The following is a 22,966-nucleotide window of genomic DNA, read 5'->3' as shown; positions in this document are numbered from 1 at the left end:
TAAACATCCTCAAATTCTTCTAACTAATATGGTTTCAAGGATTTGTGCGTAAAATTAACAAATTAACAATTTCCTACTGACCCCTTGTTCACCTATACAGCTGTTTTCACTTTCAATTTCTGTTGCACCCTGTTATGATGGGACAGCTACGACTTTGAGCATTTTTTATTACTATGTGGACTTTAGTGACGTGTAATTCCCGGTATAGCTCTTCCTAACTCCAAACTGAGCAAACTGCAAATCTTTGAGCATAATGGCTAACACTGCATTTTACGTGACAGAAAAATTAGTTTAACTGTAATTGAAATGTAAGTGTAATTGAATGATTGTGCAGTTGATTTGACAGGCTGTCAACAAGTTTTTTTTTTTAAGGAAGATTTAATCACTGTGAGGAAACGAAAGTCACTTGTTGCTTGCTCAAAGCTGTCCCTGTAATAATTGGTCACTTCGTGTGTTTAATCCGTCCACTGAACTGAAATTTCCCTTAACTTAAAGCTGTCCTTAATATTTCTCTTATTTTCATCCTCTCTCCCTTCAGAATAGCATCCTGTCCACCGGTACTGGTCGCAGTCGGAACTCTCCTCTGACAGAGAGAGCCACGCCGGGCCAAGGCATCCAGAACGGCAAGGACAGGTACACACACACACTTGCATATTTACCTATATATATTTAAAATTCAATGTAAGAGATTATTTTAAAAAGCCATGGGCGAGTCCGGTCAGACAACATACAATTGTTCTCACTTACTTCTTCATGCTAGTTACTAGCTACTCAAGTAGCTGCTCCAAGGCAGAGCTGCTTCCTGACCAACACACAAATAATACAAACACACTCACCATGGTTTGTGAATGAAGCAGTCCCACAGCTGTCTCAGTGACTGAATCCCAGACCTTGGCTGGTACTCTCCAGAGCTCTGCCAGCTGGCTCAGTGAGACCCACAGCTTTCCCCCAGGGCGGCTGAGCCCTCCAGGACAAGAAAATCAGGCTCCCTTGAGAATTTAGGCCAAACCTCCAGTAGATTACAGATTACTAGTGATGCTTTGATGGAGGACTGCCATTCAGAGCAGTGGCAGGATTCATGGACACGCACACACGCGTTTACACACACACACACACACACACACACACACACACACACACACACACACACACACACACACACACACACACAACACACACACAGGTTGACATGCTGACACACAGAGACCTCATTTGTTCCTTAAACTCTTTTAAAACTCTTTATCTTTCTCTCTGTTCTTTTCCTCTTAATAAAATATTCTTTTTAAATTTAGTTTGACTTCTCCAGTTTTGAAATGGTACCAAACATAGTTAGTTTTTTAAAACAGAGATAGATCGGTTGCAGTTTTAGCAGGTGCAAACCCCCCACAAAGACCAAAAAGGTAACAATCTTCTTGTATGAATTTTTTTTTTTTTTGAGAAGAAAAACAACATCAAGTTTAACACTGACTTTAGCTGAAGGCAAGCTCTCCTCTTTGCTTTATCTCTTTTAAATGAAAGAAAATGGAAGAGTGTGATATCCCCCTGCCTTCCTCTCTCTTATTTCATTCTTAATGTAATTCATTCATCAAGCTTCCTTCTCTTCTTCTACCACTTAAACATTTCCGAAATAGAAGCAACTTTATGTCCTGATAGGAGTTGCTTGATTTTGGATTTGTCGCAGGAAGTCAGCCCCTGATGCTGAATGCATCTCACACACATCCACACATACAGCTACACTCATATCAGTCATGCTTAACCAGCCATAAGCTTTGTGTGCTTTTTCCATAAGCATTAAACATAACACCAACTGTGATGCAGTGTTCATTGTCATTACTGCTTTTTTACTTATTCATGTATCAGTCTCATGTGACCCCTTTGTTCTCAACATTGTGCACTTTTTACAGCATCATAAAAGTAATTACATTAAATCCACATACAGGCTGTGAAGTCTGACTTTTGAGAAATCTATCATTTTTCCTTTGATCATCTTTCAGGCTAAGCACTAGAATGGGGACAGTGTGGTCATTTGAGACAGCATTGTGTTTTTGAGCACTGTGGGTCTATTAGCCCTGGTAGGCTCTGCTAACTTAGTTGTCGTCATCTGCTTTGATTTTAAAGATACTATATTTGATCATCATTAATGCTTTGAAGTTTGGGCTTTTATAATTGTTACCCCCCCCCCAACTCACACACAATTTTCCTTTGCCCCTCTCTGTGCTTTTCTAATTTTCTTTGTTTGGTGTTTTATTTATCTGTGTCTGAGCTCTTGTCCCTCTAGTTCTGTAATCACTCACATTTTCTTGGCACCTCCTTTTTTCCTTTTTTTCCAGTTTCCTTCTCTTCTTTATTTTAATCTTTCTTCTCTTTCTTTTTCTCCCCCTCTCTCTAAGGAGATTAGTAAGACTTGTGATGGAATATTAACTCTTAGTGGCACTATATGTGCCCCATTTTTGCCTCATAAGAGGCTTATGCATACATATACAAACTCATTGACACATACACACACAGAAGCTTAAACATACATGTCACACATACTCAAACTCTTGCCACACACTGGGTTGTCCAGTAAATGCAGTTATTTTTCCGTCACTAGCTGTACTAATCCGTGTCAGAAAGAAAGTGTGTGTTTCTTTCCACTGTGTTTGTTTTCTGTGTAATTAGTAGCTGTTTGGTTGACCTCTATAAATGTCCCTCTCTCTCATTGCTCATTCCTCTGCCATCTCTTCAGCCATCTCTCTCTCTCTCTCTCTCTCTCTCTCTCTCTCCCTCTCTCCCTCTCTTTCGTACCACTCTCCTCTGTCTCTTACTGTGTTTGTTTCTGTGTGTGGATAAAGTCAAGTCAGAGTTGTCAGTACTGTGCAGAGCTTTGTAGCCCATAGCAACATTGGGGATTTCCTGAACCCTTTTAAACAGCAGTGTTCTTTTGCTTATTTATTGAGTTATTCAAAAAATATTCTTTGTTACAGAAGCAGTTTACATCAGTAAGGGAAACTCATTAAAAAGGAATAGTACGGCACTTGACTGGCAGGAGACACTGGGCAAATTCAGCTCAATAGTCACTCGTAACAGTGATGGACAATGCTTTAATATCTGCATGGAACTTCTACATGGAAGAAAATCTGCAAGTAATGTACATATTATTGTCTAAAAACAGCAGCAAGTAATCAGATTTAAATTGTTTGTCTTGCAGGGTTGCAAGTAACAATATGTTGTATTATTTATTAATATAGTTAATATAGTTTTGTTGGTCTGCACAGTCCTAGTAACCTGACTTTCTTTCAGTCTTTCTGGTCATGAGAAAAGTTTCTGTTAAAGTTGGTCTTTTGTGTCAGGTAGATTTAAAATGAAAACATGAAGGCATAAGAACGAAGCTGGCCTTTGTGGTGGCTTTTTGCTAAACCACCATAAAGCAATGCTTACAGTGAAAAAAGACCAACTTCACTTCTTTGTTCATGTCTGTGTTTTCTGTCTCCTTTGTCTCTACAGTACTTCCTCTGTTCTTCCTCTTGTGTCTGTTCTCTTCTGTTCTTCTCTCCCTCCTTCCTCTCCCCTCCCCCTTACTGTGTTTGATAAGTGCTGCTTCTAACCATGCTCCACCTCACCTCCCCACCCACCCACACACAAACCCCGCCCAATGTGTGACTGTGTATGTGTCATGCTCGTACGTATGTTTGATCGTGTGACTTTTTGGTGTGTTTGCCTTGTGTTGGTCACGTATGTGGGTTTGTGTGTGTTCATTGGGCGGGGCACTCCTCCTGTTCCTCCCCCTCCTCTCAGCCTAAACACTCCGGGCTCCCGCGCCTCCACTGCCTCGGCTGCTGCCGTCCTCTCCTCCTCCTCCTCCTCGCGTCCCCGTCACCACAAGTCCCTGTCCTCCTCCAATCATCCATGCCCCTCTGACCTGCACGCACCACGGCACAGGCAAGTCTCTCACACACACTCATACACACACACATACAGACAGAAACACTCTCATAGCTCCCTCAGTCCCTTTCAGCACAAACCACTTTACTCAGTACAGATCATCATCCTTCCCGCAAGAAAAAGGAAAAGGAGAGATGAAGATTAAGTGTTTGTTGGCTCTGAAACCTTCCACCACTGCTAGATTAAAGGAACGGCACCAACTTTTCTCCTGTTTTTACCAGCCCTTTGATGAACTTTTATTCACATTTGGACAATCCTGGCACAAAACAGTGACCTGGTTGCCAATGTTTCCCCCAAAAATTGTGAAATTGATCAAAGAGGTGGATTTTGCTCCCCAAAGAGTGGATGTTCTATTAACACAAACTGCTCTGCTTGCCAACAGCTTCCACGCATACACACTCACATGAGCAAAGACAACATGTTACAGTTCCCACAGGATTTTCTGAGTCTTTCGGGGTGGTCGCCGAATCCTGTAGGCGGGTCTGGGGGCATGCTCCCCTACAAGAAAATTTGGAATATTTAAAAGCTAAATGCCACAATCTGGTGCAGTTTGAGACCAAAATTAAGAGGCTAGAAATGTGTGCTCTTGTAAACAAATGACATAGCAAATAAGAGAGTTTAACAGAGTCCACAAATGGTCAAAACACAAAATCAACTAATTATAACAATAATTATCGATAACTTCTGCAGTATTTATATTTATTGCAATATAAAAGGAAATTATATCAGTTAAATGCTGTGTGTTTTCATGTCCATACAATAAACAATCCTACATTTTTTTTTTCATGTTTGGGGACTTTTAAGTTTATTTTTCTCTAACAATTGTTTTAGATTAGTGATAGAGAATGAGAAAGTGGCAAGTTCTCATTTTGCACCAAGCAACAATAAAGCAGCTCTACTTGTTTCAGTTAAATTACCTCACAATTTCTTGTCCTGCAATGTGACTATTGCACATGCGCACTTCAGAACTGAAGTGTAAAAATATTTTCGGTTCACTAAGAAACTGCGGCGGGACAAATTAGACTATGGTGGGCCGCCTCAGTCTAGGTAATTAATGGGAAACACTGTGTTAACTTCACTTTAGCAGTTTCTGTATCCTATTGAAAATAAAAATACTTGCATTACAGTATAAGTATTACATATTGGTACATTCTGTAGATCAAGAAGTTTCTGAAATGTATAAATGTAATCATTTAACCAATGTAAGATCACTGACCTGTGAAAGTAATAATTATGTGTATTTGTTCATTTGTTTTAATGACAGTTTGCATTTGTACAACAATAGAAACATAATAACTTTAAATGTTTTGTAAAACATCTTCCTCGGAAAGAAGGAATTCCTCGACTTGATGCTATTTTTCTCTCATGGCAAGCTATAAGCAGGAAGCTAAGTTAGCATTAGTGTAGCTGCAAACAGATGACATGACACTGATTTAGCTCTATTGTGTTGCTGTTCTGAATTTGTACCTGTACATGTTTACCACTATAACATCACCATAGTGAGAAGTCCAACATTTCTAAGACCAGCTATAATAGACTCACCAGTTCCTTAGCAACAGCCAGGAAGTAGATTGTGGAGCTCAGAAAGCTGTACAATCTAAACTTAGAGTGGAGATGTTGACATGTCTTGTCTTCGGCCAATCAGTCAGTCTCAAACCTCCCATTACCGAGTAGACCATATCTGAACAGAGAGCTTGAAAACAAGATGAGCAGGTTTTCACCTGTACTGAACCAAGGACAGATCAGAGATGTTGTTTTTGTCTTTTTCTTGGCGGCAATTATACGTAAACAAAGGTCTCAGTACCATTTAAGCTACATCTGTCCATAAGGTCAAAGGAATAAAAAGTAAGCAAGATGCAGGGAGACGGCATCCTAGATAAAAATGTTTAAAGATGTGCATACCGTCATCATGTGCATTTCATTTTATTTTGATGCACAAGCCAGATGTTCGAAAAGCTCTGCAGAACATAACATGCGCCTTGAGATGGCAAATGACTTTTTTTCAACATTAGAGGTGTGGGCTAATAGTCCCTGTAATAACTATTGATGCATTAACTTCACTGGACCGCAATCATCTGCAAGGTCTACCTGTGCTGGTAGGCAGTGCAGGACAGGTCAAAAAGTTTAAATGTTTGGGTTATTAAAAATATATTTTTAAAAGTGCTCTTGGAAGAACCAGAACAAATGCAGTTTAAAGCTTATTTGAAAAGGTGTATTATCTGTTGCACTCATATTTTAATATTGTTGTTTGTCTACGAAAGGATTTTCCCAAGTGACAAATAAGTCTCAGTTCCCTTTACAGAAGTGGAGCCCTTTTTTAAGGTCTCCTTGTTTCCTCAAAGGTTGATATGTGCTCTCTCAACATTTTCAATCTGCTGTGTGATTCCAACTCAGTTACTAAGTTGCCTGGGAAAACCCTTTCTTCATCTATTAAGCGTTAACTATACTGTACCGTGACTTTGAATGAATGACATGGAGTAATGACTTGACTGTGTCTTGTTCATCATCTGTGAGAATATTGCATGTGCGTGTTAGCTGTCTGTGTCTGCTGCTTAGTTGTTTGTCTGTCTGGTTTAAGGGCCACTTTGATTGGTCAATGTGAGCGGAATTAAATACCTTCTGAGGTTGAACTGATGTGCCTTTTACACAGACAGAGACCCTTACCCTTTTCGTGACAGTTTGGCTGGTGGAAAAAACCCCACAAATGTCAGGCTAAAATTCCAACAGAGCAAATGTCAAGGTGGCCCTCTGGCTGTATGTGCTTTTGTCTGCTCTATGTTGAAGTCTTGTTCTGTTGCATGCGTCGTTCAGCAGTGAGCTTGGGATGTTCAGAACCTGGTTGGGAACGCTGGAGAGAAGGTACAGCTTCAACACATAGACCGTACCCTGAGTGAGAAATAGGCACCTTTTCTCAGAACATAGCCTGTGTCCTGAAGTCCCATCCATTCCTATTTTATCCAGCTGTCCCTTTTGAAAACATTTCAATGAACATTCTCATAAATTTACATTATGTTTTACTGCACAAATCTTCATGTACTGTAATGAAGCAAGTTATGCTGCACACAGGCCACTTCATATTTGTATAAAGTAGCAGTCTACTATATGCAAATCAAGTATGCGTAGCATTTAAATCATCAAGCTGCACCATGAAAACACAGCTTGCATCCACCTCATGCATTGCCTTTATAAACATTTTACACTTACAGACTTGCTATTCTTCTGCTTCAATTAATAAGTGACAGTGGAAATGCTTATATGTGGAAAGACGTATGAAAACATTACAGCTGTTTTCCTGTTAGCAGTTTATAGTCGTTCCCAATCAACAGTCACCTTCATGAATATGTTCCGTCACACTGGTCCCACTGATCTACCTGACCCGGCCATTCTTCCCTTGCAATCGTATACATAGAAGAGCTATGTGTGTGTGTGTGTGTTTAGGCATATTGTGTCCTCAGTGGACAACATATCCACATTACATTAAAGGATATGTTTAAGCTGTTCATCACACAGCTTTAAAGGCCTCTCTCTTTTTCTATGTGGACTGTCGACTGTATAGAGGACTGCATGGGACAGTCCCTCTCTCAGTTGATTTGTGACCATTACAGCTTGCTCCAGCAGATGTGCCATTTAACTTCCACCCACTCGTCAAAGCAGTTCCAGTTATTCCTGCAAAACAGTTTTTTCCTGCAACACAGCTTCTTGTTAAAAATCTGTATGTCCTGTCCTACAGGGGAAATGAAACATGTAGTCCTAAAAAAAACAGTCTTTACAGTTACTCAGTTACACATATTTAAAAGAAGAAAACAAGCCTTATATAATACAGTAAAAGAAAGCACTGGAAAGCTCTTGTTTGTAGATTGTGTCCCTATCACTTGATAGTTACTGTTGTTTACCATAGCAACAGATACAAACCAGATACTGTCATTTTGGACTGCAGATTGGCAGCAAAATGTTTCTTTCAGTTGTTAGTAGCAAAACAATTTCATTTACCGACTAAATGTTACGTCTAAAAATGGAGGGAAACAAAAACGGGCAAGTGAGAGATAGAGAAAATTGTTGAGCACATTGGTGGGCAATGCAAGTACATGTAAATCTCTATCCCAGTCCCATTGCAGCCCTCTACAGTGGATTGTGCATTTGTATTCACTTCTCTATTTGTTCTACTTCCTGTTTTTCAACAATTTGTATCTGCCTGTCTTTCTGTGTGTGTGTGTGTGTGTGTGTGTGTGTGTGTGTGTGTGTGTGTGTGTGTGTGTGTGTGTGTGTGTGTGTGTGTGTGTGTGTGTGTGTGTGTGTGTGTGTGTGTGTGTGTGTGTGTGTGTGTGTGTGTGTGTGTGTGTGTGTGTACGCTATCGTCATTTTTGTTTGTTGTGTTTACCTTCTTCTGCAGATGTATGGTGGTACCACACACTGGCATTGAAGATGCACAAACACATACATAGCAAATGCAAGGTTTAAGCTCAGTGAATGTATCCAGTGTACAAGTGTTTGTTTGTCTTTGTCTATGTGTAAAGTATGTCTTATGTAAGTGTGTGAGAGATGGGGTGCTGGAGGTTTGTGATGATGGTTGAGGCAAAGAGGATTAACTGTGTGTGTCAGTGTGTAGAAGTGCATATCATTGTGTGTGTCGCTGACCTGATGCTGACTTTGATATTGACTTGGCTGACATCATTATGTGACACATCAGGGTGAGCAGACGTTGAACAGACATAGGCACTTGTATGACCTTACACCGAGATAAAAAGCACATAAGAACAATCTTTGATTTGTCTAACTGTGTGTTTCTCTCCTACACCCCTCCTCTTCAATCCCTTACCCTCTTTTTATACTTTTCTTCTTCTTTCTACTTCTGTCGTCATGTATCACTGTGTTCACCTACCTCTTGTCTACTTTGCCTTTGGATTCCATCTATCCTACTTTTTTATTTCATGCTTTCTTTTCTCCTGTCACCTTTCCAATCTTCATCACTATGAATTTTGCTTTACACCTCCTCGTCTCTGCGTCTTCTTCACACCTTTCTTCCTCTTATTCTTCTCCAATCTTTTCTCACTTATTTCTCCTTCCCCACATTCACATCACTGCTCTTCTACACCCTCCCCTTTCACTGTATCACCTTTTCTTTACCATCCCTCCCGCCATTTTTCTCCAACCCTCCTCTGTAGCGGCCCGACTCAACGGGCGCCCGGTGCCTCCCCATCTGCCCATAACATCAGCAGCGCTGCCGTGTCAGAACGTGCCAACTTCTCCCGGGGGGTGGGTATCCGCAGCACATTCCATGCGGGCCAGCAGCGGGGTGCCCGGGACCAGCAAGGCTCCGCCTACCCCGGTGGGCCCGCGTCCCCATCACTGTCGCATGGCAACAGCCAGGCCCGGAGGGCACATGGTGCTACAGGGATTTTCAGCAAGTTCACATCCAAGTTTGTACGAAGGTGAGTAGCAGAAAAGAGAGGCAGGAGCATGGAAAAATGGGGAGGGTAAATCGTTGAGATTATACTCTGTGATTGTGGTCCTAGAGAGTGGAGAAAGGAAGCAGCAAGACAGATAGGATTGGAGAGGATAAGTGGCAGAAGAATGAATTTGGTAGCTTAGTCGATGCCATTGCAGCTGTTCTACTTATTATCTAGCTTTTTTTGTAGCAAGCACAGTTTAAAGCTTCTCCTGAGTATTGAGGATTCAGCCCGATACAGAAAATGATGAATTTATGTTACTAGTCATTTCATTGCTCATTTCCTCTCAGGAACAACATACTGTATACTGTATGTCCATACTATCATTGGTTTCAGTGTAATTCTATAGGAGCTGGCTTAGTCTCATCCCTATCACTAAACTGTTCTTGATCTGAAACTCTGCTGGGAGTCGAAAGGGAGAGGTAGGCAACAGCTGTGTCTTCTCTGTAATTTTGTTTGGAGCAGTGGTGACTAGGGAGTAATTTTGGTTTTGGTTCCACGTCTGGCCCAGTTTTCAACTTGGTCCTCTAGTTGCAGCACTAAAATGGCTCTCATGGGTACCTGAGTATAATGAATACTGTTTTATTTATATATTTTAAAACTATTTTCTAGAAGTGGAGTTGAGCTTTGTTCCAAACCTGCTATGTAGATACAGTGAGGTGAAGACTACACTGGGTTTTTTAAAGTGGAAGGGTAGGGTGAGGCCTGGCAAAAGTGTTGGCTAGAGAATCTTGTAAAATCTAGACTGATATTTCTGCTTTGGTTGATCTAAATTAAAGTGTACATACAGGGGAGGCAAGGAGAGGAGCTTGGAAGCTGACTGACATATCAGGGGCTGCTGTCAGAATGTAGGATGTGGAGGACAGGAAGTGAGGGTTAAATGAGGCACATACTGGAAGAGGAAGGGCCAAGTGAGCAATGAAAGAATGAATAGTGGAGAGAGAAGGTAGAGCTGAGATTTTCACTCATGTCACCAAGAGTTTTATAATGAATGCAATGTTTCTAAGGAAGGGGGGAAGAGAAAGAGAGAATGAGTGTACAGTGTTATTTTTAGTGATTATGTTAGCTTTAAAAAGAAAGAAATATAATATGACTGACTGCTTCCTGCATGTGTGGGTGTGTCTGTCTGTGTGTTTTTGTATGTGTGTGTATGTAAGAGGCGGAGGTACAGGCACAGCCACTCTTGGCCTCCCACTCAGAGATACTGTAGCTCCGTGGCGACAGTATCCATGGTTACACCGGAGATATCACTTTTCCCTCAACTATAAATACCGCTAGTGGGGACACCTTGACACACATGCATGCATACACACTCTCTCACACACACACACACACACACACACACACACACACACACACACACACACACACACACACACACAGACACACACACTCTCTCATAACTTGGCGTGCTTGTAGGAAGTAGAGGTGCTAGAGACAGAGAGATTGTGTTGCATTTGTACACACTGAAGCTGTGTGTGCTTTATTAACATATCGTGTAACCATACCACTGCACTTTCCAGCTTGGTCTGCAGAGAGATGTTTCTCCGTCCTTCAAACGTGTGTGTCCGTGTGTTTTGTGTGAAGGAGATTGCGTTTCTCCATGTGTGTTAAAGATTAAGTTATTGCTTAACCTGTACTTTTTTTATTTGAAATGTGTATTTGTGTGTGCATAAGATGTCTCTCTTTTTGTTTGATTTTTGATCACGTTTGAACTTTTCACCTCACAAACACTTCTTTTCAGATCACCCAGGACTGCTCTGTATGTGGAGGAGCGCTTCATTTCATGTTGGGGAGGGAGGTTGGGGGGTGACTGTGTTCAAACAGGGTCTCTTAATGGAATTTCCCACCGAGCTCATTAAATCCCTCTAAGGTGTTCTGGTGTGCATTTAATAATGTCTGTTAACACATTCACACCAATAATTCCCACCTTAAAACACATTCCTATTAAAAGTCAATGGCAGTAACACTAATTTACCTTTTGTGGTTTATTTTTGGTTATTTAATGATGGTTGTGCTTGCTGCTTCAATCCAAAGTTAGCCTAGTTCATGTTGGACTTTTTTTGCTTTAAAGTTCAGAGGGCAGCTTGTCTTATACAGGAAAGTCATAAATCTATGCGTTTTTATACATACGTTTGTTTCTCTTTCTTTCTTTATCCCTCTTTTGTTTTTGTAGAAATCTCTCGTTCAGGTTTCCGAGAAGGTAGGCAACATCCCAAACGTTAAATATAACCCCTTGATATATATACGTATACTCTCTTCTTCATATATATTTTACATATATATAATTTTTCTCCCCTTTTGGTGTTTCGTGAAGCTTTTTGTTGAAATCTTCCTTTGTGCCTTGAGCCTTATCTTTTCTCTTTCTTTATTTTTTCTGTGGTTGGCCCCTTTTTTGAGCCTTCTGGTTTTGAGTGCCGTGTTATGGCCCATTTTTATTTAGTTTTTATTTTTCTACTAACCTCCCCCTCACCCAGCCACCCACTCACTTACTCACTCACTCCATCATCATGCGGCACAATAACACCTCACCCCTCTTCCTTTTACGTCCCTCCATCGTCCCTTCCACCAAGCTCTTCCTCAACATCCCCCTTTCCATTTATTTACCAGGTAGAGTGTGTGTGTGAGCTTGCGTCCCTTTGTAGTGCCCCAGATTTAGGTTGAGGCTTAATGGTCCAATAGATCAAACAATTCCCTTCTTACTCTTAACCCTTTCCATTTCTTAGCTGCAGATGCAGGCAATAATGTTATTTCTTTTAGCTAAATTGATAGCTTCCTCTCCAAGTCCTCAAAACTGGTGAGGTAATAACATAAAATGCATTCCACAGACAGTCAACACTAATATCTTTCTTTAAGCGTATGACAGAGAGAAAATAAGCACAGGGAGAGATTTCTCTTCTCAAGATATTACAGGCATCAAAGTCATGCTGTGTCACATGCCAATGATAACCATTATCCAAGCTAACATCACCAAAACCCTTAAACCATCATCCATCTCACCTCTCTGCTTTCATTTTGGTCTCTTGAATCAAAATAGCCGTACAGAGTGGAGTTTTGTTGTAAGTTTCTGAAGTTATTTGTAGAGTTCTTTGGCTGTAGTTGGAAGTTATGGACTGAGGTAGAGAGGATGAGAGGACCCAGGAGGGACGGGGCTGCAGTGTTTCTCAGGCTGCAATCTTTTCTGGAGGCTGCACTCTTCCTTCCTTCCTGTTCTCACTCTGGCAATGGCTCTCTAACAGCAGCAGCAACAGAACTGGATGGCTTTGACCTACTCTGGCTGGAAAAGACCTTAATGTTGTGGATACACACACAAACACACACGCACACTACACTTCATGCACATACATGTGTATTTGACATGCCGAAACATTTACATAAACACATTCTTCTCCGTGCACATGTATACATTTGCTCTATGCAGAATTGCACATGTAAAACACACGACCAATCAGTTATATGTGCTGAACACAGATCTCACAACCACATTTGTCTCACACACTTGCTGTTGAGTGTTTGTTTTTTCCCAGGAGGTTGAGCAAATGTTACTTAAATCTGGACCATTGCTCCACCTGGTGGTTAGAAGCTGCAATTGTATTATGATAGTGTAATGATGAACTTACTTCCAGTTATTCTCTCTCTCTCTCTATCTCTATCTCTATATATATATAATGCTTTAGAGCTAATTAAGGATTCTAATAAATCCTTACATTTGAAATATGGGAGGGAGAAATAAGAGAATATTAAGAGTATATGAATACATTGTAGTTACATGTATTTAAAGTGCACTTTCATCGTGGAGAGAAGCTCTCATTAAGTGAGATATTTGGGTTCAAGTAATCAGTCCTTTTTTTGCCGTTACATCTCCTCCTTGGAGCCATTTTGCATCCCTTCATAATCAGCTCAATCATAAAGGGCATGCAAAATTGCAAGAATGACTTTTACATTGTTCACCAATTTACCTCTATTATTTAAGAAATCCTTGTGTAACATTTTCAGCTCCTCCCACTTGTCATTTCCCATATGCTCTAATTTTAACCATGTGTCTGTTGCAGGAGATATTTTACATGTTTGTTTTTTTTAAAGGGGCAAAACAGGAATGATGCCTTTTCTGTTAACAGAATGAATTTAAGACCTTAAACTTTTTAATTTCTCATGTGTCACTTTCCTTCCATTGTCTGCATGTGTTTTGCTGTTTTATGTCTTTGTCTTTCTTTGTTGTCTGTGTTTCTCCATTGAGTTTGTTTTTGTGCGTTATCTGTCTTGTCTGTTGGTGTGAAAGAGAATACTTGCCTGTGCGTATGTTTACATGTGTGTTAAATAGGCTGTAGTTACAGTGTTCTTTTCAGGGAGTGTCTATATTAAACACACCTCTGTTTAGGTCCAATGTTACTAATACAGGTTTAAATGCAGTGCTGGGATCATTAATGCTCCTAACCTCCTGAAGTTGCACGACTCGCCCTCACCATGCTGACCATTCTGTTCCAAACCATTCCATCCACGTCCAAATCACTCCCATTTTCCTTTTTTTTCCCCCTAACATACCATTTTGTTGAAATGCATTTCATTCCGTTCCAAGCCGCTCTGTTCCAATCTGTTTCTATTAAGTTTTGTTCCCAACATTGCATTTTGTTGGAATCCAATCCATTTCAAGCATCCCATTCTTTAATTCTGATCTAAAATGAACCGTGATGTTCTGGCAAAGTACTTTTTGTCATAACTTTCCAGTTAATTAGGACCAGTTAATTTTGTTAAATTGCTCCACCCCAGTTCTATTTCATATTCAGGTCATTATATTCCATCCCCCACTGACTATTTCAGATCCACCTTTCATCTACTTCAACCAGCAGTATTTATAAAGTGCAGTTTTATTAATTATTTATTATTATAAATACTACTAGTTATAATTGGAAGTAACACTAGTGGATTTCTGTTTACACAAGTAATTGTTTTTCATTGGGCAGCAATACCAATTATTTCTAGCAACCAATTTGCTCATTTTTAGTTTATATAGCTCAAACATTCCTTACGTTTAAATTGCGCAACCCAATTTAAGGAATCACTTTTAAGGACATTAGAAAATCCGAATGGCATTAAAAAGACTTTGTATTTATGAAAAGCTGGTGCAACTCAATCCTTTTGTAACTCATCTTTTCAACCCACTGAACCTTCATGATGTCAGCTCAGTGAAAAGTGTTGACACAGTGCTTAAACAGAGTGGACTGGCATTCGGACCTTCACTATGGACTGTGAAGTCCTCAGGTGGCTGTGGACGTAAATTAAAGCAGTTGAAATGTAAATTACTTATTTGGCATCGATGGTCAATGTGTTTGGATTGGAACATTCAGGCAGGCATGGTGAGCAGAGCGACTGTGTTCAGCCAGCTGATTAACGTATCTGTTTAAGAGTCCGATTGTTGCCCCTAGCCCTCAAAAAGACTAAACTTGTGTTGATTTTTCTCGAGGAGTCCGTATGAGGGAGAGGGTCGGGATGAGGGGAGCAGGTGAGATACAGAACAGCCCGAAAAACCGAATCCCTACAAACCCCCAGGCTCTACCAAAACCGCCTGCCAATCAGTAGACTGGAGCCAATTAGTAGATGATCTTTGAGCTTGTTGTGAATGGCTGGGAGAGGGGGGGGGGGCGAGCTGGGATGTAATTGGTTGGTGATGGTGTTAGCTGCTTAACCAATCAGGAGTCGAGAGATTAGCAACAAATGGTAGCATCCCAGAGAGTGAAAGTGCTGGTGTGGAGGTTGACCTGCATGGTGGGGTGGGTGTGTGTGTGTGTGTGTGTGTGATGGGAAAAAAAATCCAAGTACCCAAATGTGTGTTTGTGTGCTGGCAGACACAGACGCTGTGAAACAGACACAGTTTTAATTCTCCTTATCTTTGTAACCTGAAAGATGTGCGCACACAAACACACACAGGGGTACTCAAAGAAATTTTGCTTTTTGTCTTCATTTATTTTCATGACCTCATCATCTCCCTCTTCCTCTCAATCATTTCTTCCTCTTTATTCCCGCCTTTTTTGTCTGCTGTTTTTGTAATCCTCTCAATTCTCATACTTTTCTTCTGTTTCTCTCTTGGCTTATCTCCTCCTCCTCTTTCCTGTCATTTCCCACCTTCTCCCTGTCTTTCCTGTCCCTTGCTTATTCTCCTCCTACCCTGTTGCCTCATGTCTGTTCTTCCCCTCTTTTCTTCCTTCACCTCTCTCCTTCTCCTCCACCCTCCCATCCCTCCACCAGGTCTATGCTGAGCAGTACAGTGGACAAGTCAGAGAAGACGTCTGGTGGTGTTCTCTCCTCCTCTTCCAACAATGATGAGAACAACTCTTCACCAGGATCTGGTAACACTGGTATGTTGATATTTGGATTTACAGAAGGGTCACTTGTATTTCGATAGCATTCTTTCAATATCCACCCCACCTTATGACAACAAACTTTCCTCAGTATTTCAACATTAAAACCCTCTTCTTGTCCTGTTAATACTACTTTCTAAACCTAAAATTTTCTACCTGCCCACCCTTGCCACACTGCCTGGCCAAAAAAAAAGTCACACACTCTAATATTTTGTTGTACCGCCTTTAGCTTTGATTACGGCTTATGCAATGTCACAACATTTACTTCCATCCAGAGTTACATAAATTTTTCGCCATGATCTTGCATTGATGATGGAAGAGTCGGCTCGCTGCGTAAAGTCTTCTCCATCACATCTCAAAGATGCTCACTGAGGTTAAGGACTGTGGACTGTGTGGTGGCTAATCTATGTGTGAAACTGATGTCTCATGCTCCCTGAACCACTATTTCGCTATTTGAGCCCGATGAATCGTGGCATTGTCATCTTGGAATATGCTCCTTTTTATTTTTCAATCCAAAGAAGCAAAGCAAAAACTGCAAAAAAAAAAGTGTTCAATTTTAATAATAAAACACAACTTCCTTTTAATTTGATACCAAATATGTTGCATGTGTTGCTAATTACACAGAGTTTTATTCAACACCTCTGTTCAAAACCTATTCCCTACTCAACTCGGGGATTAACCATTCATTTCTATGATATTAGACAGGCTTACCCGGGCACGGAAGTGAAAGAGGAAGGGGCATTTCATGGCATTGTGGGGCTAGAGAGGAAATGTTTTTTGTTTCTTTTTGTAGTTGTGTGAATAATATTGAACTGTGATAATATGTCGCTACGAGTCAGTCAGCACATTGTAACCTCTACTCCTCTGTTACGCCTCTGTTACTACCTCTGATGCCAGCTCAGAGGCAGAGCGACATCACCCCACCATTGTGCCTCACTGTGTGTTTTATATAGAAGACGAGGCGTAACAGAGGCTTAATAATAGAAGAATCTGTTCATAATTCTGCCCTCTTTTTTCTTTATCACCCTAATCTCATCATTTCCTCCCCCCTTAGGTGGCACCGGCACCCCTCCAGCCATCGCCAGCCAGAAGGATTCGGCCAAGCCACGCTCGCTTCGCTTCACCTGGTCCATGAAGACCACGTCATCCATGGAGCCCATGGAGATGATGCGGGAGATCCGAAAGGTGCTCGACTCCAACAGCTGCGAGTACGAGCTGCGTGAGCGCTACATGCTACTGTGCGTGTCGGGTAACCCAGCACGCGACGACTTCGTCCAATGGGAGATGGAGGTGTGCAAGCTGCCGCGGCTCTCCCTCAATGGCGTGCGCTTCAAACGGATCTCGGGCACATCCATTGCCTTCAAGAACATTGCCTCAAAGATTGCCAACGAGCTCAAACTGTGAGTGCGGAGGAGCAACAAGGAGAGATGAGATTAAAGGTTGGAGGTGGGAGGGTGAAGGGGGTAGCTAGGTTGAAGATGATGCTGTGAGCAGGGTGGGGGCACTGTGGAGGTCAGGAGGTAAGCTAAAGGGTGGGATCACTTTAACTAACATGATTGTTCTGTGGACAAAGGTCTGAAGTAGGGCTATTGGTTCTCTTGAGACTAGAAACGTTTCTTTTCTAGAAGTTCTGTTCCTTAAGTTCCCAAGGCCCTGCAGTTAGAAACTCTGAGAGGATTTCCTCTGAGTTGTGAAGTACTTATAGACCGAGGTCTTCTCTCTTCCCTGCTGGGTTTCTTTTGTCACGTTCTACTTAGACGTTCCACTCTTCTGCATGTCCGATCTCTGTTTTTTAGAAGTCACACTTTTATCACTTTGACCACTCCTGTCTCTTCTTCCTGCTATTTATTCAGTTTTTTCTGCACGGTTCTGCTGCCAGATCTTTTCTGGTAGGGGGAAAACCAGGTAAAGGTGGTGTTGGGTTGGAGGGAGGACAAAGTGGAGGATTGCTGAAAGAAGTTTTTCTACATTCTCTATGAATCTTGAAAGTGCTGATGAGGGACAGGAAGTTTGGAGCCTTATTTTGCTGGAAAAGGAGTTTTGATTAAATTTGTTCTCGTTCTCCTCCAAATGGAATGGACTCCAACTGAGCCAGGACTTTGGTCACTGAAGCCCACTGTCTCATACACACAAAACCAAACACACACACACACACACTCATAAATGGACTTTGGATGGACGAACTCTGCTGTTGTTGGTTAAAGGACCCTCTCCACCCTCTACCCGCCTGCCCAAATCTCCCCTCCCGCCCAGAGATGAACTTTTTAAATATCCACCCGATCCATCCATCCTTCCACCACCTCCCCCCTCCCCTCCTCTCTCACACACACACATAAACACACTTAACCACCCTCTCCCTCTTATTTTAAGTGACTCAGCACAAACACATCCATCTTTTTCACCTTTTCACTCCCTTTTTCTTCCTCATTTTTAATTTCTCTCATCATCATCAAGTCCGAGGAGGCCAGTCAGACTTGATGTCATCATTGATTGTTCGGGCTTCAAACTTTGGCGTCAAGTCCGTACTTTTTTTAATTTTAGTTTTGTCTTTTATGGCTTTTAAAGAGTTGTGCACTGGAAAAGAGGGGCATACTGGGAAACTGGGGAGGGAAGGACAGTTCATGGACAGGGTTGTTGATGGACTTTATGTTGCCTTTATAGAATTACATTTTGGGTTTGTTTTTGTTGCGTAAGTCAGCACATAAATGCTCAAATGATTTATTTGTATTTTTTCTGTTTATGTTGGTTTCGCTTCAGTTGGCATCACGCCTTCATACCCAGAATGTCAACACTGAACCAACGCATTTTTTTGTGCCCTTTTATTTCTCTCCTCCCAATCCCCTCTCAGCTACACGTGTTCCCAAAGAGCAAACAAGGTGTCTTTGGAGTATGTAACAAACAGTGTGTGTGTGTGTGAGTGTATTATAAAAGATCACTGGAAAAAAAATGAAAAAACGAAAAGAATTGACGAAGATGACGACGAATGGTGAATTATTTTCTTCTTCTACATTTGATTTGATAATATATTTTTGTGTCGTTGAAAATTTTGGGTTTGTACAGATTTGGATTTTTGTGGGCAGAGGGATCACGTTGGATCATATCATTGCTACCTTTTCGGTGTAGTGCACCTTTAACACACACACATTAAACACACAGCTTGTAGTGTATTGGATTAAACACAACCCCCCCAGTTGCAGACAGGAGTTACCGATGTATTTAGTGATGATGATGGTGATGACGACTACTGCTCGTTTATCTTCTACCATTTTTTTCTCCTTGTTTTAATTTTATTTTATTATTAAAGGCCTTATGGGTCCGGAATGGCTTGAAGCAGAGAGAGAAATAGAAAAGGCTTCTTCTTCCAAATGTTTTTCACGTCATGTTCGCATTCAAAACCACAAACCAGAAGAAGCAACTTCCTGTCTCTCTCTCTGTGTTGATTCTCCCGTTTGTCAAAGCAGAAGAAAACACAAACACACACGTGCACACACACACACACACAACTCACTCTGGGGTTGGAAAAAGGGGGGGCGATGGGGACAACGCTGGGTCCCGTCAGCTGGTTGTACCTAACTTAACACTTTTCTTTCTATCACAATGACACACTGTCGTTTTATTATTTCTTTCAGTTTTTAATACGTCAGATTTTTCTTTAAAAGTTGATCATTGTATTAAGGTGCTGGGTATTGGATTCTAATTATTATTCTGGCTGTTGCTGTTATATTATCTCTTTCAGGGTTGATTTTATTTTACATTATTTCGTTTTACATTGCTGTAATTTACATTGATTTTAAATGTGTTTTGAGCAAACTGTAACTGTAGTGGTGGGTTTGGGGTTGGGAGGGGTGATCAACTCCTGAAAAATGTATTATTTGTTTGTTTTTTTGTGTAAAGACAAAATGATGAAAAATTACAATGATAGTAATAAAAACAATGATATAATGATAGTCTGCCTCTGAAATCCATCATGTGTAAAGCAAGATATAGGTTTAATAAACCTTTTTCTCATAAGTATATATTTCATGGAGATCTCAGTAGACCTGTAGCACAAACTCAGCACAAGGTCCATTAAGAAGCTCTCAGTCATGCGATATAATTGTCCTCTCAGTTGTCAGGGAAATATTGATGTCCAACTATCAATTTTCTGAGCATTTTCAGCTGGTTTATAATCTGAGACTGAAACCAATCTGGTAGATTAACAGAGAATAGGGACACTTCAACAGAGCCAATGTTAGAGCCTCCCTCTTTATTCTTACGCAAGATTGATCCAATAAAAACAATCTTGAGCAAAAGCTTAACAACCTTAGTAAAAGATAGAAATGGCTACTTTACTATTTCAAACATTAGAAAAATATATTTTTTAATTTATGGATAAGAAATGAAGTCAGGAAAACTGTAAAATCACTCACATCAATAAGAGCTAGATCAATAAATCAGAGGATAGTAGGTTATTGCATAGACACTCACTGGCTACTACATTAGGTGCACAGGTACAATCTAATGCGACACATACAACAAGCTTGCTATTCATTTTAATTTTAAGAAACCTATATCTAATGAAGTTGCCGGACAGTGTATATCACTATCTGTGTATATGTCAGTGGGTAAGCAACAAGAAATTGCAGTGCGAGTTTGGATACCAACAAGTATATTTGTCAACTGCCAAATGTCCTGCTCGGACCAGAGGTTTTGAATGTAAAAACAAAATTAAGGGATCTTTATCATTAATGTTTTCTTTAGTTTCATGGAGAGGAAAAATGAACAAACCAATCTATTGTAGCCGCATTTTTTTTAGACCATCAAACATCAACATCAACCAAAAGGATTCGACATATTTATTTATTTCTAATCCATTCATACTTTGTCTGAGCATTAAAACTGCATATGTGAAAGCTGAGTTTGAGATTGAGGATTAGGATGAATTAACAGCATAAACTTTAAAAACATTGTTGTTTTCTGAAACACAATAGGTGGTACTACACATTACCAGAAGGGGGCGCTGTGAATGTGTTAACTATATTTTGATTTTCACACCTGCTATTTCATGTCTGACACCAGTGCCTGCATAGGGTAATCTTTACAGATCTAAACAGATTGTGGTCTCAAAGACTAGAAAAGTGCTATAAGAACAGTCCATTTTACCATTTAAACAGCACATGAAGAATTAATCATACTTAACATACTGATCATATTCACCCATTATAGGGCCCCTTGGACCAGGCAGGTAACACTACAGAGTTCTGGCAATCCAGAAAGTCTTATGGACAGCTGAGCCAGATGAGAAACTCAGTTAAAGAACCTAAAACTCTGGCACACTGTCCATCACTTGTACTCTTTTATATTCTACACGATTGTCACCTGAAACACAGCCAAGCTACTGTTGTCTTCAAATGTTGTATCTACCCTATAAGGGATGGAAATCAAACATACAATTTATTCAATTAACTGGGATGTATTTGGGCCCTAGAGTTCAGGGGCCACAGGCAGATGCATAGTTGATATAAAAGCCTTGTGAACAACCAGATCTAATGACAAAACACAGAAGTCAAGTCTGACATAACCCCTTTAGTCTATTTCCGGGAAAGAAGTTTGACTTTCCTTAGTAAGAGATGAAGCCTCCACTTTTGTTAGTGTTGATGGTGCATCCAGCCTCATAAAGATTAGCACTATTGTGGTACAATTTGTCTTTCAGCCTTTCATTCAGCCGTCCACTTTATTTTATTTCTCTAAAGACTTCGAGAGACTTTGTGTGTGCAGGCAAAGCCCGGAAATATGCACGTGTCACCAGCTCTCCATTGGAAGCTGCAGGTGGCCGAACCTGATGGGAGTCAACAGATGGTGTTTGGATAGGGCTAAGCATTTGAAAACAAATGATGTGCACATGAAGCTCACACATATCAGTTGTAAACACACAATTAGAATCATTTCACAAGCTGAATAGATTTTTTTCTTCATTCCGTTGAAATCCTAGAGTGTTAAATAGTGTGTGCAGATCAACTGCTTTAGAATACAACAAATACTGTATTATTTGGTCATTTCTTTATTCTAGAAAAAAACATTTCTCAAACACAAACAGTTCAGTTTCAACAATGTAAACAACTTCTCACATACAGTACACACAAGCAGTTTTTGGAGGAAGTAAAGAAATGTAAGAAAACAAGTCCAGGCAAAGTCAAAAGGCAAGCCACTTTAAAGCCAAATGTAGTGATGGGCTGCTTTGAGTCCTGCTTAGTGCCTCGCTAAAATAAACTCTGAAGGCCTCTGCTAACAAAAGTGGATCATGTGAGGCTGAATTAGCGAAGAAGCACTCAACACAGTTTATACAGGAAGTGTGATACCAGATCTGATTAAAAAAGGCAGTGATACACAGGCACAACAAAAAATGTATCACAGCGGATCATTCAGTCATTTGCATGTGCTCGTGAGATGGACAATATCAGATGCCCTTTGACCTCTTACACCTACCTCTGTGCCTGTAAAGGTCCATGAACTAGAAGAAAGAAAACTGCCTCTCCTGGACTCAGAGGGCTTTAGGAAAACTTTAGGACCTCTTAGTAAATTCCCATGTGTAATAATTCTGAGATGCTGTTAAACCAAATATCGAATTTAGTTCAGCTATTCTCTAAAAACATTCGCCGAATACTTTGCTTTTAGGTTAATATGTAAATTCCTTTTCTTGCAGAGTTATTTAGCACTCTCATGCCTGCACAGTCAATATGAATCTACAGCCATCCAACTTAGCTTGGCATAAAAACTTGAAACACATGGAAAAAAATAGCCTGACTTTGTTCTGAAGTATTAAACTCTCCTGCCAGAACCTCACCAAATTACAAGTAAACTTATATTGTAAACTAAAATAAAATAAACCATTCAACATTTCACGCTTTTCTGTAAGGATGTAAAACTTGAATAACTTTTAACGGTGCTTGCAGGTGAAATGTGTGGACAAACTGCGGACGGATAACAACTAGCTGTTCCTCTGTCCAGTCTTTGTGCTAGCTAAGTTAAAAGGCACACAGACACAAAAGTTCTGTCAATCTGTTTAACTCTCAGCAAGAAAATGAATAGTGAAGTTTTTCCCCCAAATTCTTAAAACACATTTGGATAATTCCTTGTGTAAAAAAACAAGCTAACAATGTAAAGTGTCATTTTTGCTGCTCAGTGGCTAACTGCAGACATGAGAATTTGGAGGGTCAATGAGCTTTTAAAGCAAGAACTGACTTTGGCAGAACATGTTAT

General features: G+C 40.5%; 1 protein-coding gene across 8 annotated transcripts in view; it reads left to right on the top strand.

Annotated features, from left to right (window-relative positions):
• mark2b (MAP/microtubule affinity-regulating kinase 2b) overlaps positions 1–19,674 on the top strand; it is a 52,374-nt gene extending 32,700 nt beyond the window's left edge. For 2 of the 8 annotated variants that reach the window (XM_069671956.1, XM_069671952.1), the window contains exons 15-21: positions 539–633; positions 3,778–3,921; positions 9,087–9,353; positions 11,548–11,574; positions 14,833–14,871; positions 15,615–15,724; positions 16,782–19,674. In XM_069671956.1, coding sequence (XP_069528057.1) covers positions 539–633; positions 3,778–3,921; positions 9,087–9,353; positions 11,548–11,574; positions 14,833–14,871; positions 15,615–15,724; positions 16,782–17,131 — 1,032 coding nt within the window. In that variant the 3' untranslated portion in view covers positions 17,132–19,674. The remainder of the gene's footprint in view (positions 1–538; positions 634–3,777; positions 3,922–9,086; positions 9,354–11,547; positions 11,575–14,832; positions 14,872–15,614; positions 15,725–16,781) is intronic. The other 6 variants (XM_069671953.1, XM_069671959.1, XM_069671955.1 and 3 more) reach the window with 6 other exon arrangements.
• Positions 19,675–22,966: the final 3,292 nt, after the last annotated feature.

Source organism: Semicossyphus pulcher, unplaced genomic scaffold (assembly GCF_022749685.1).
Source record: "Semicossyphus pulcher isolate SPU_LCO1_2020_fin unplaced genomic scaffold, fSemPul1.0.p SCAF_21, whole genome shotgun sequence".
In the NCBI taxonomy this organism is placed as follows: domain Eukaryota; kingdom Metazoa; phylum Chordata; class Actinopteri; order Labriformes; family Labridae; genus Semicossyphus; species Semicossyphus pulcher.
Note: the sequence above shows the minus strand (reverse complement) of the source record. Positions and strands in the feature narration are given on the sequence as shown.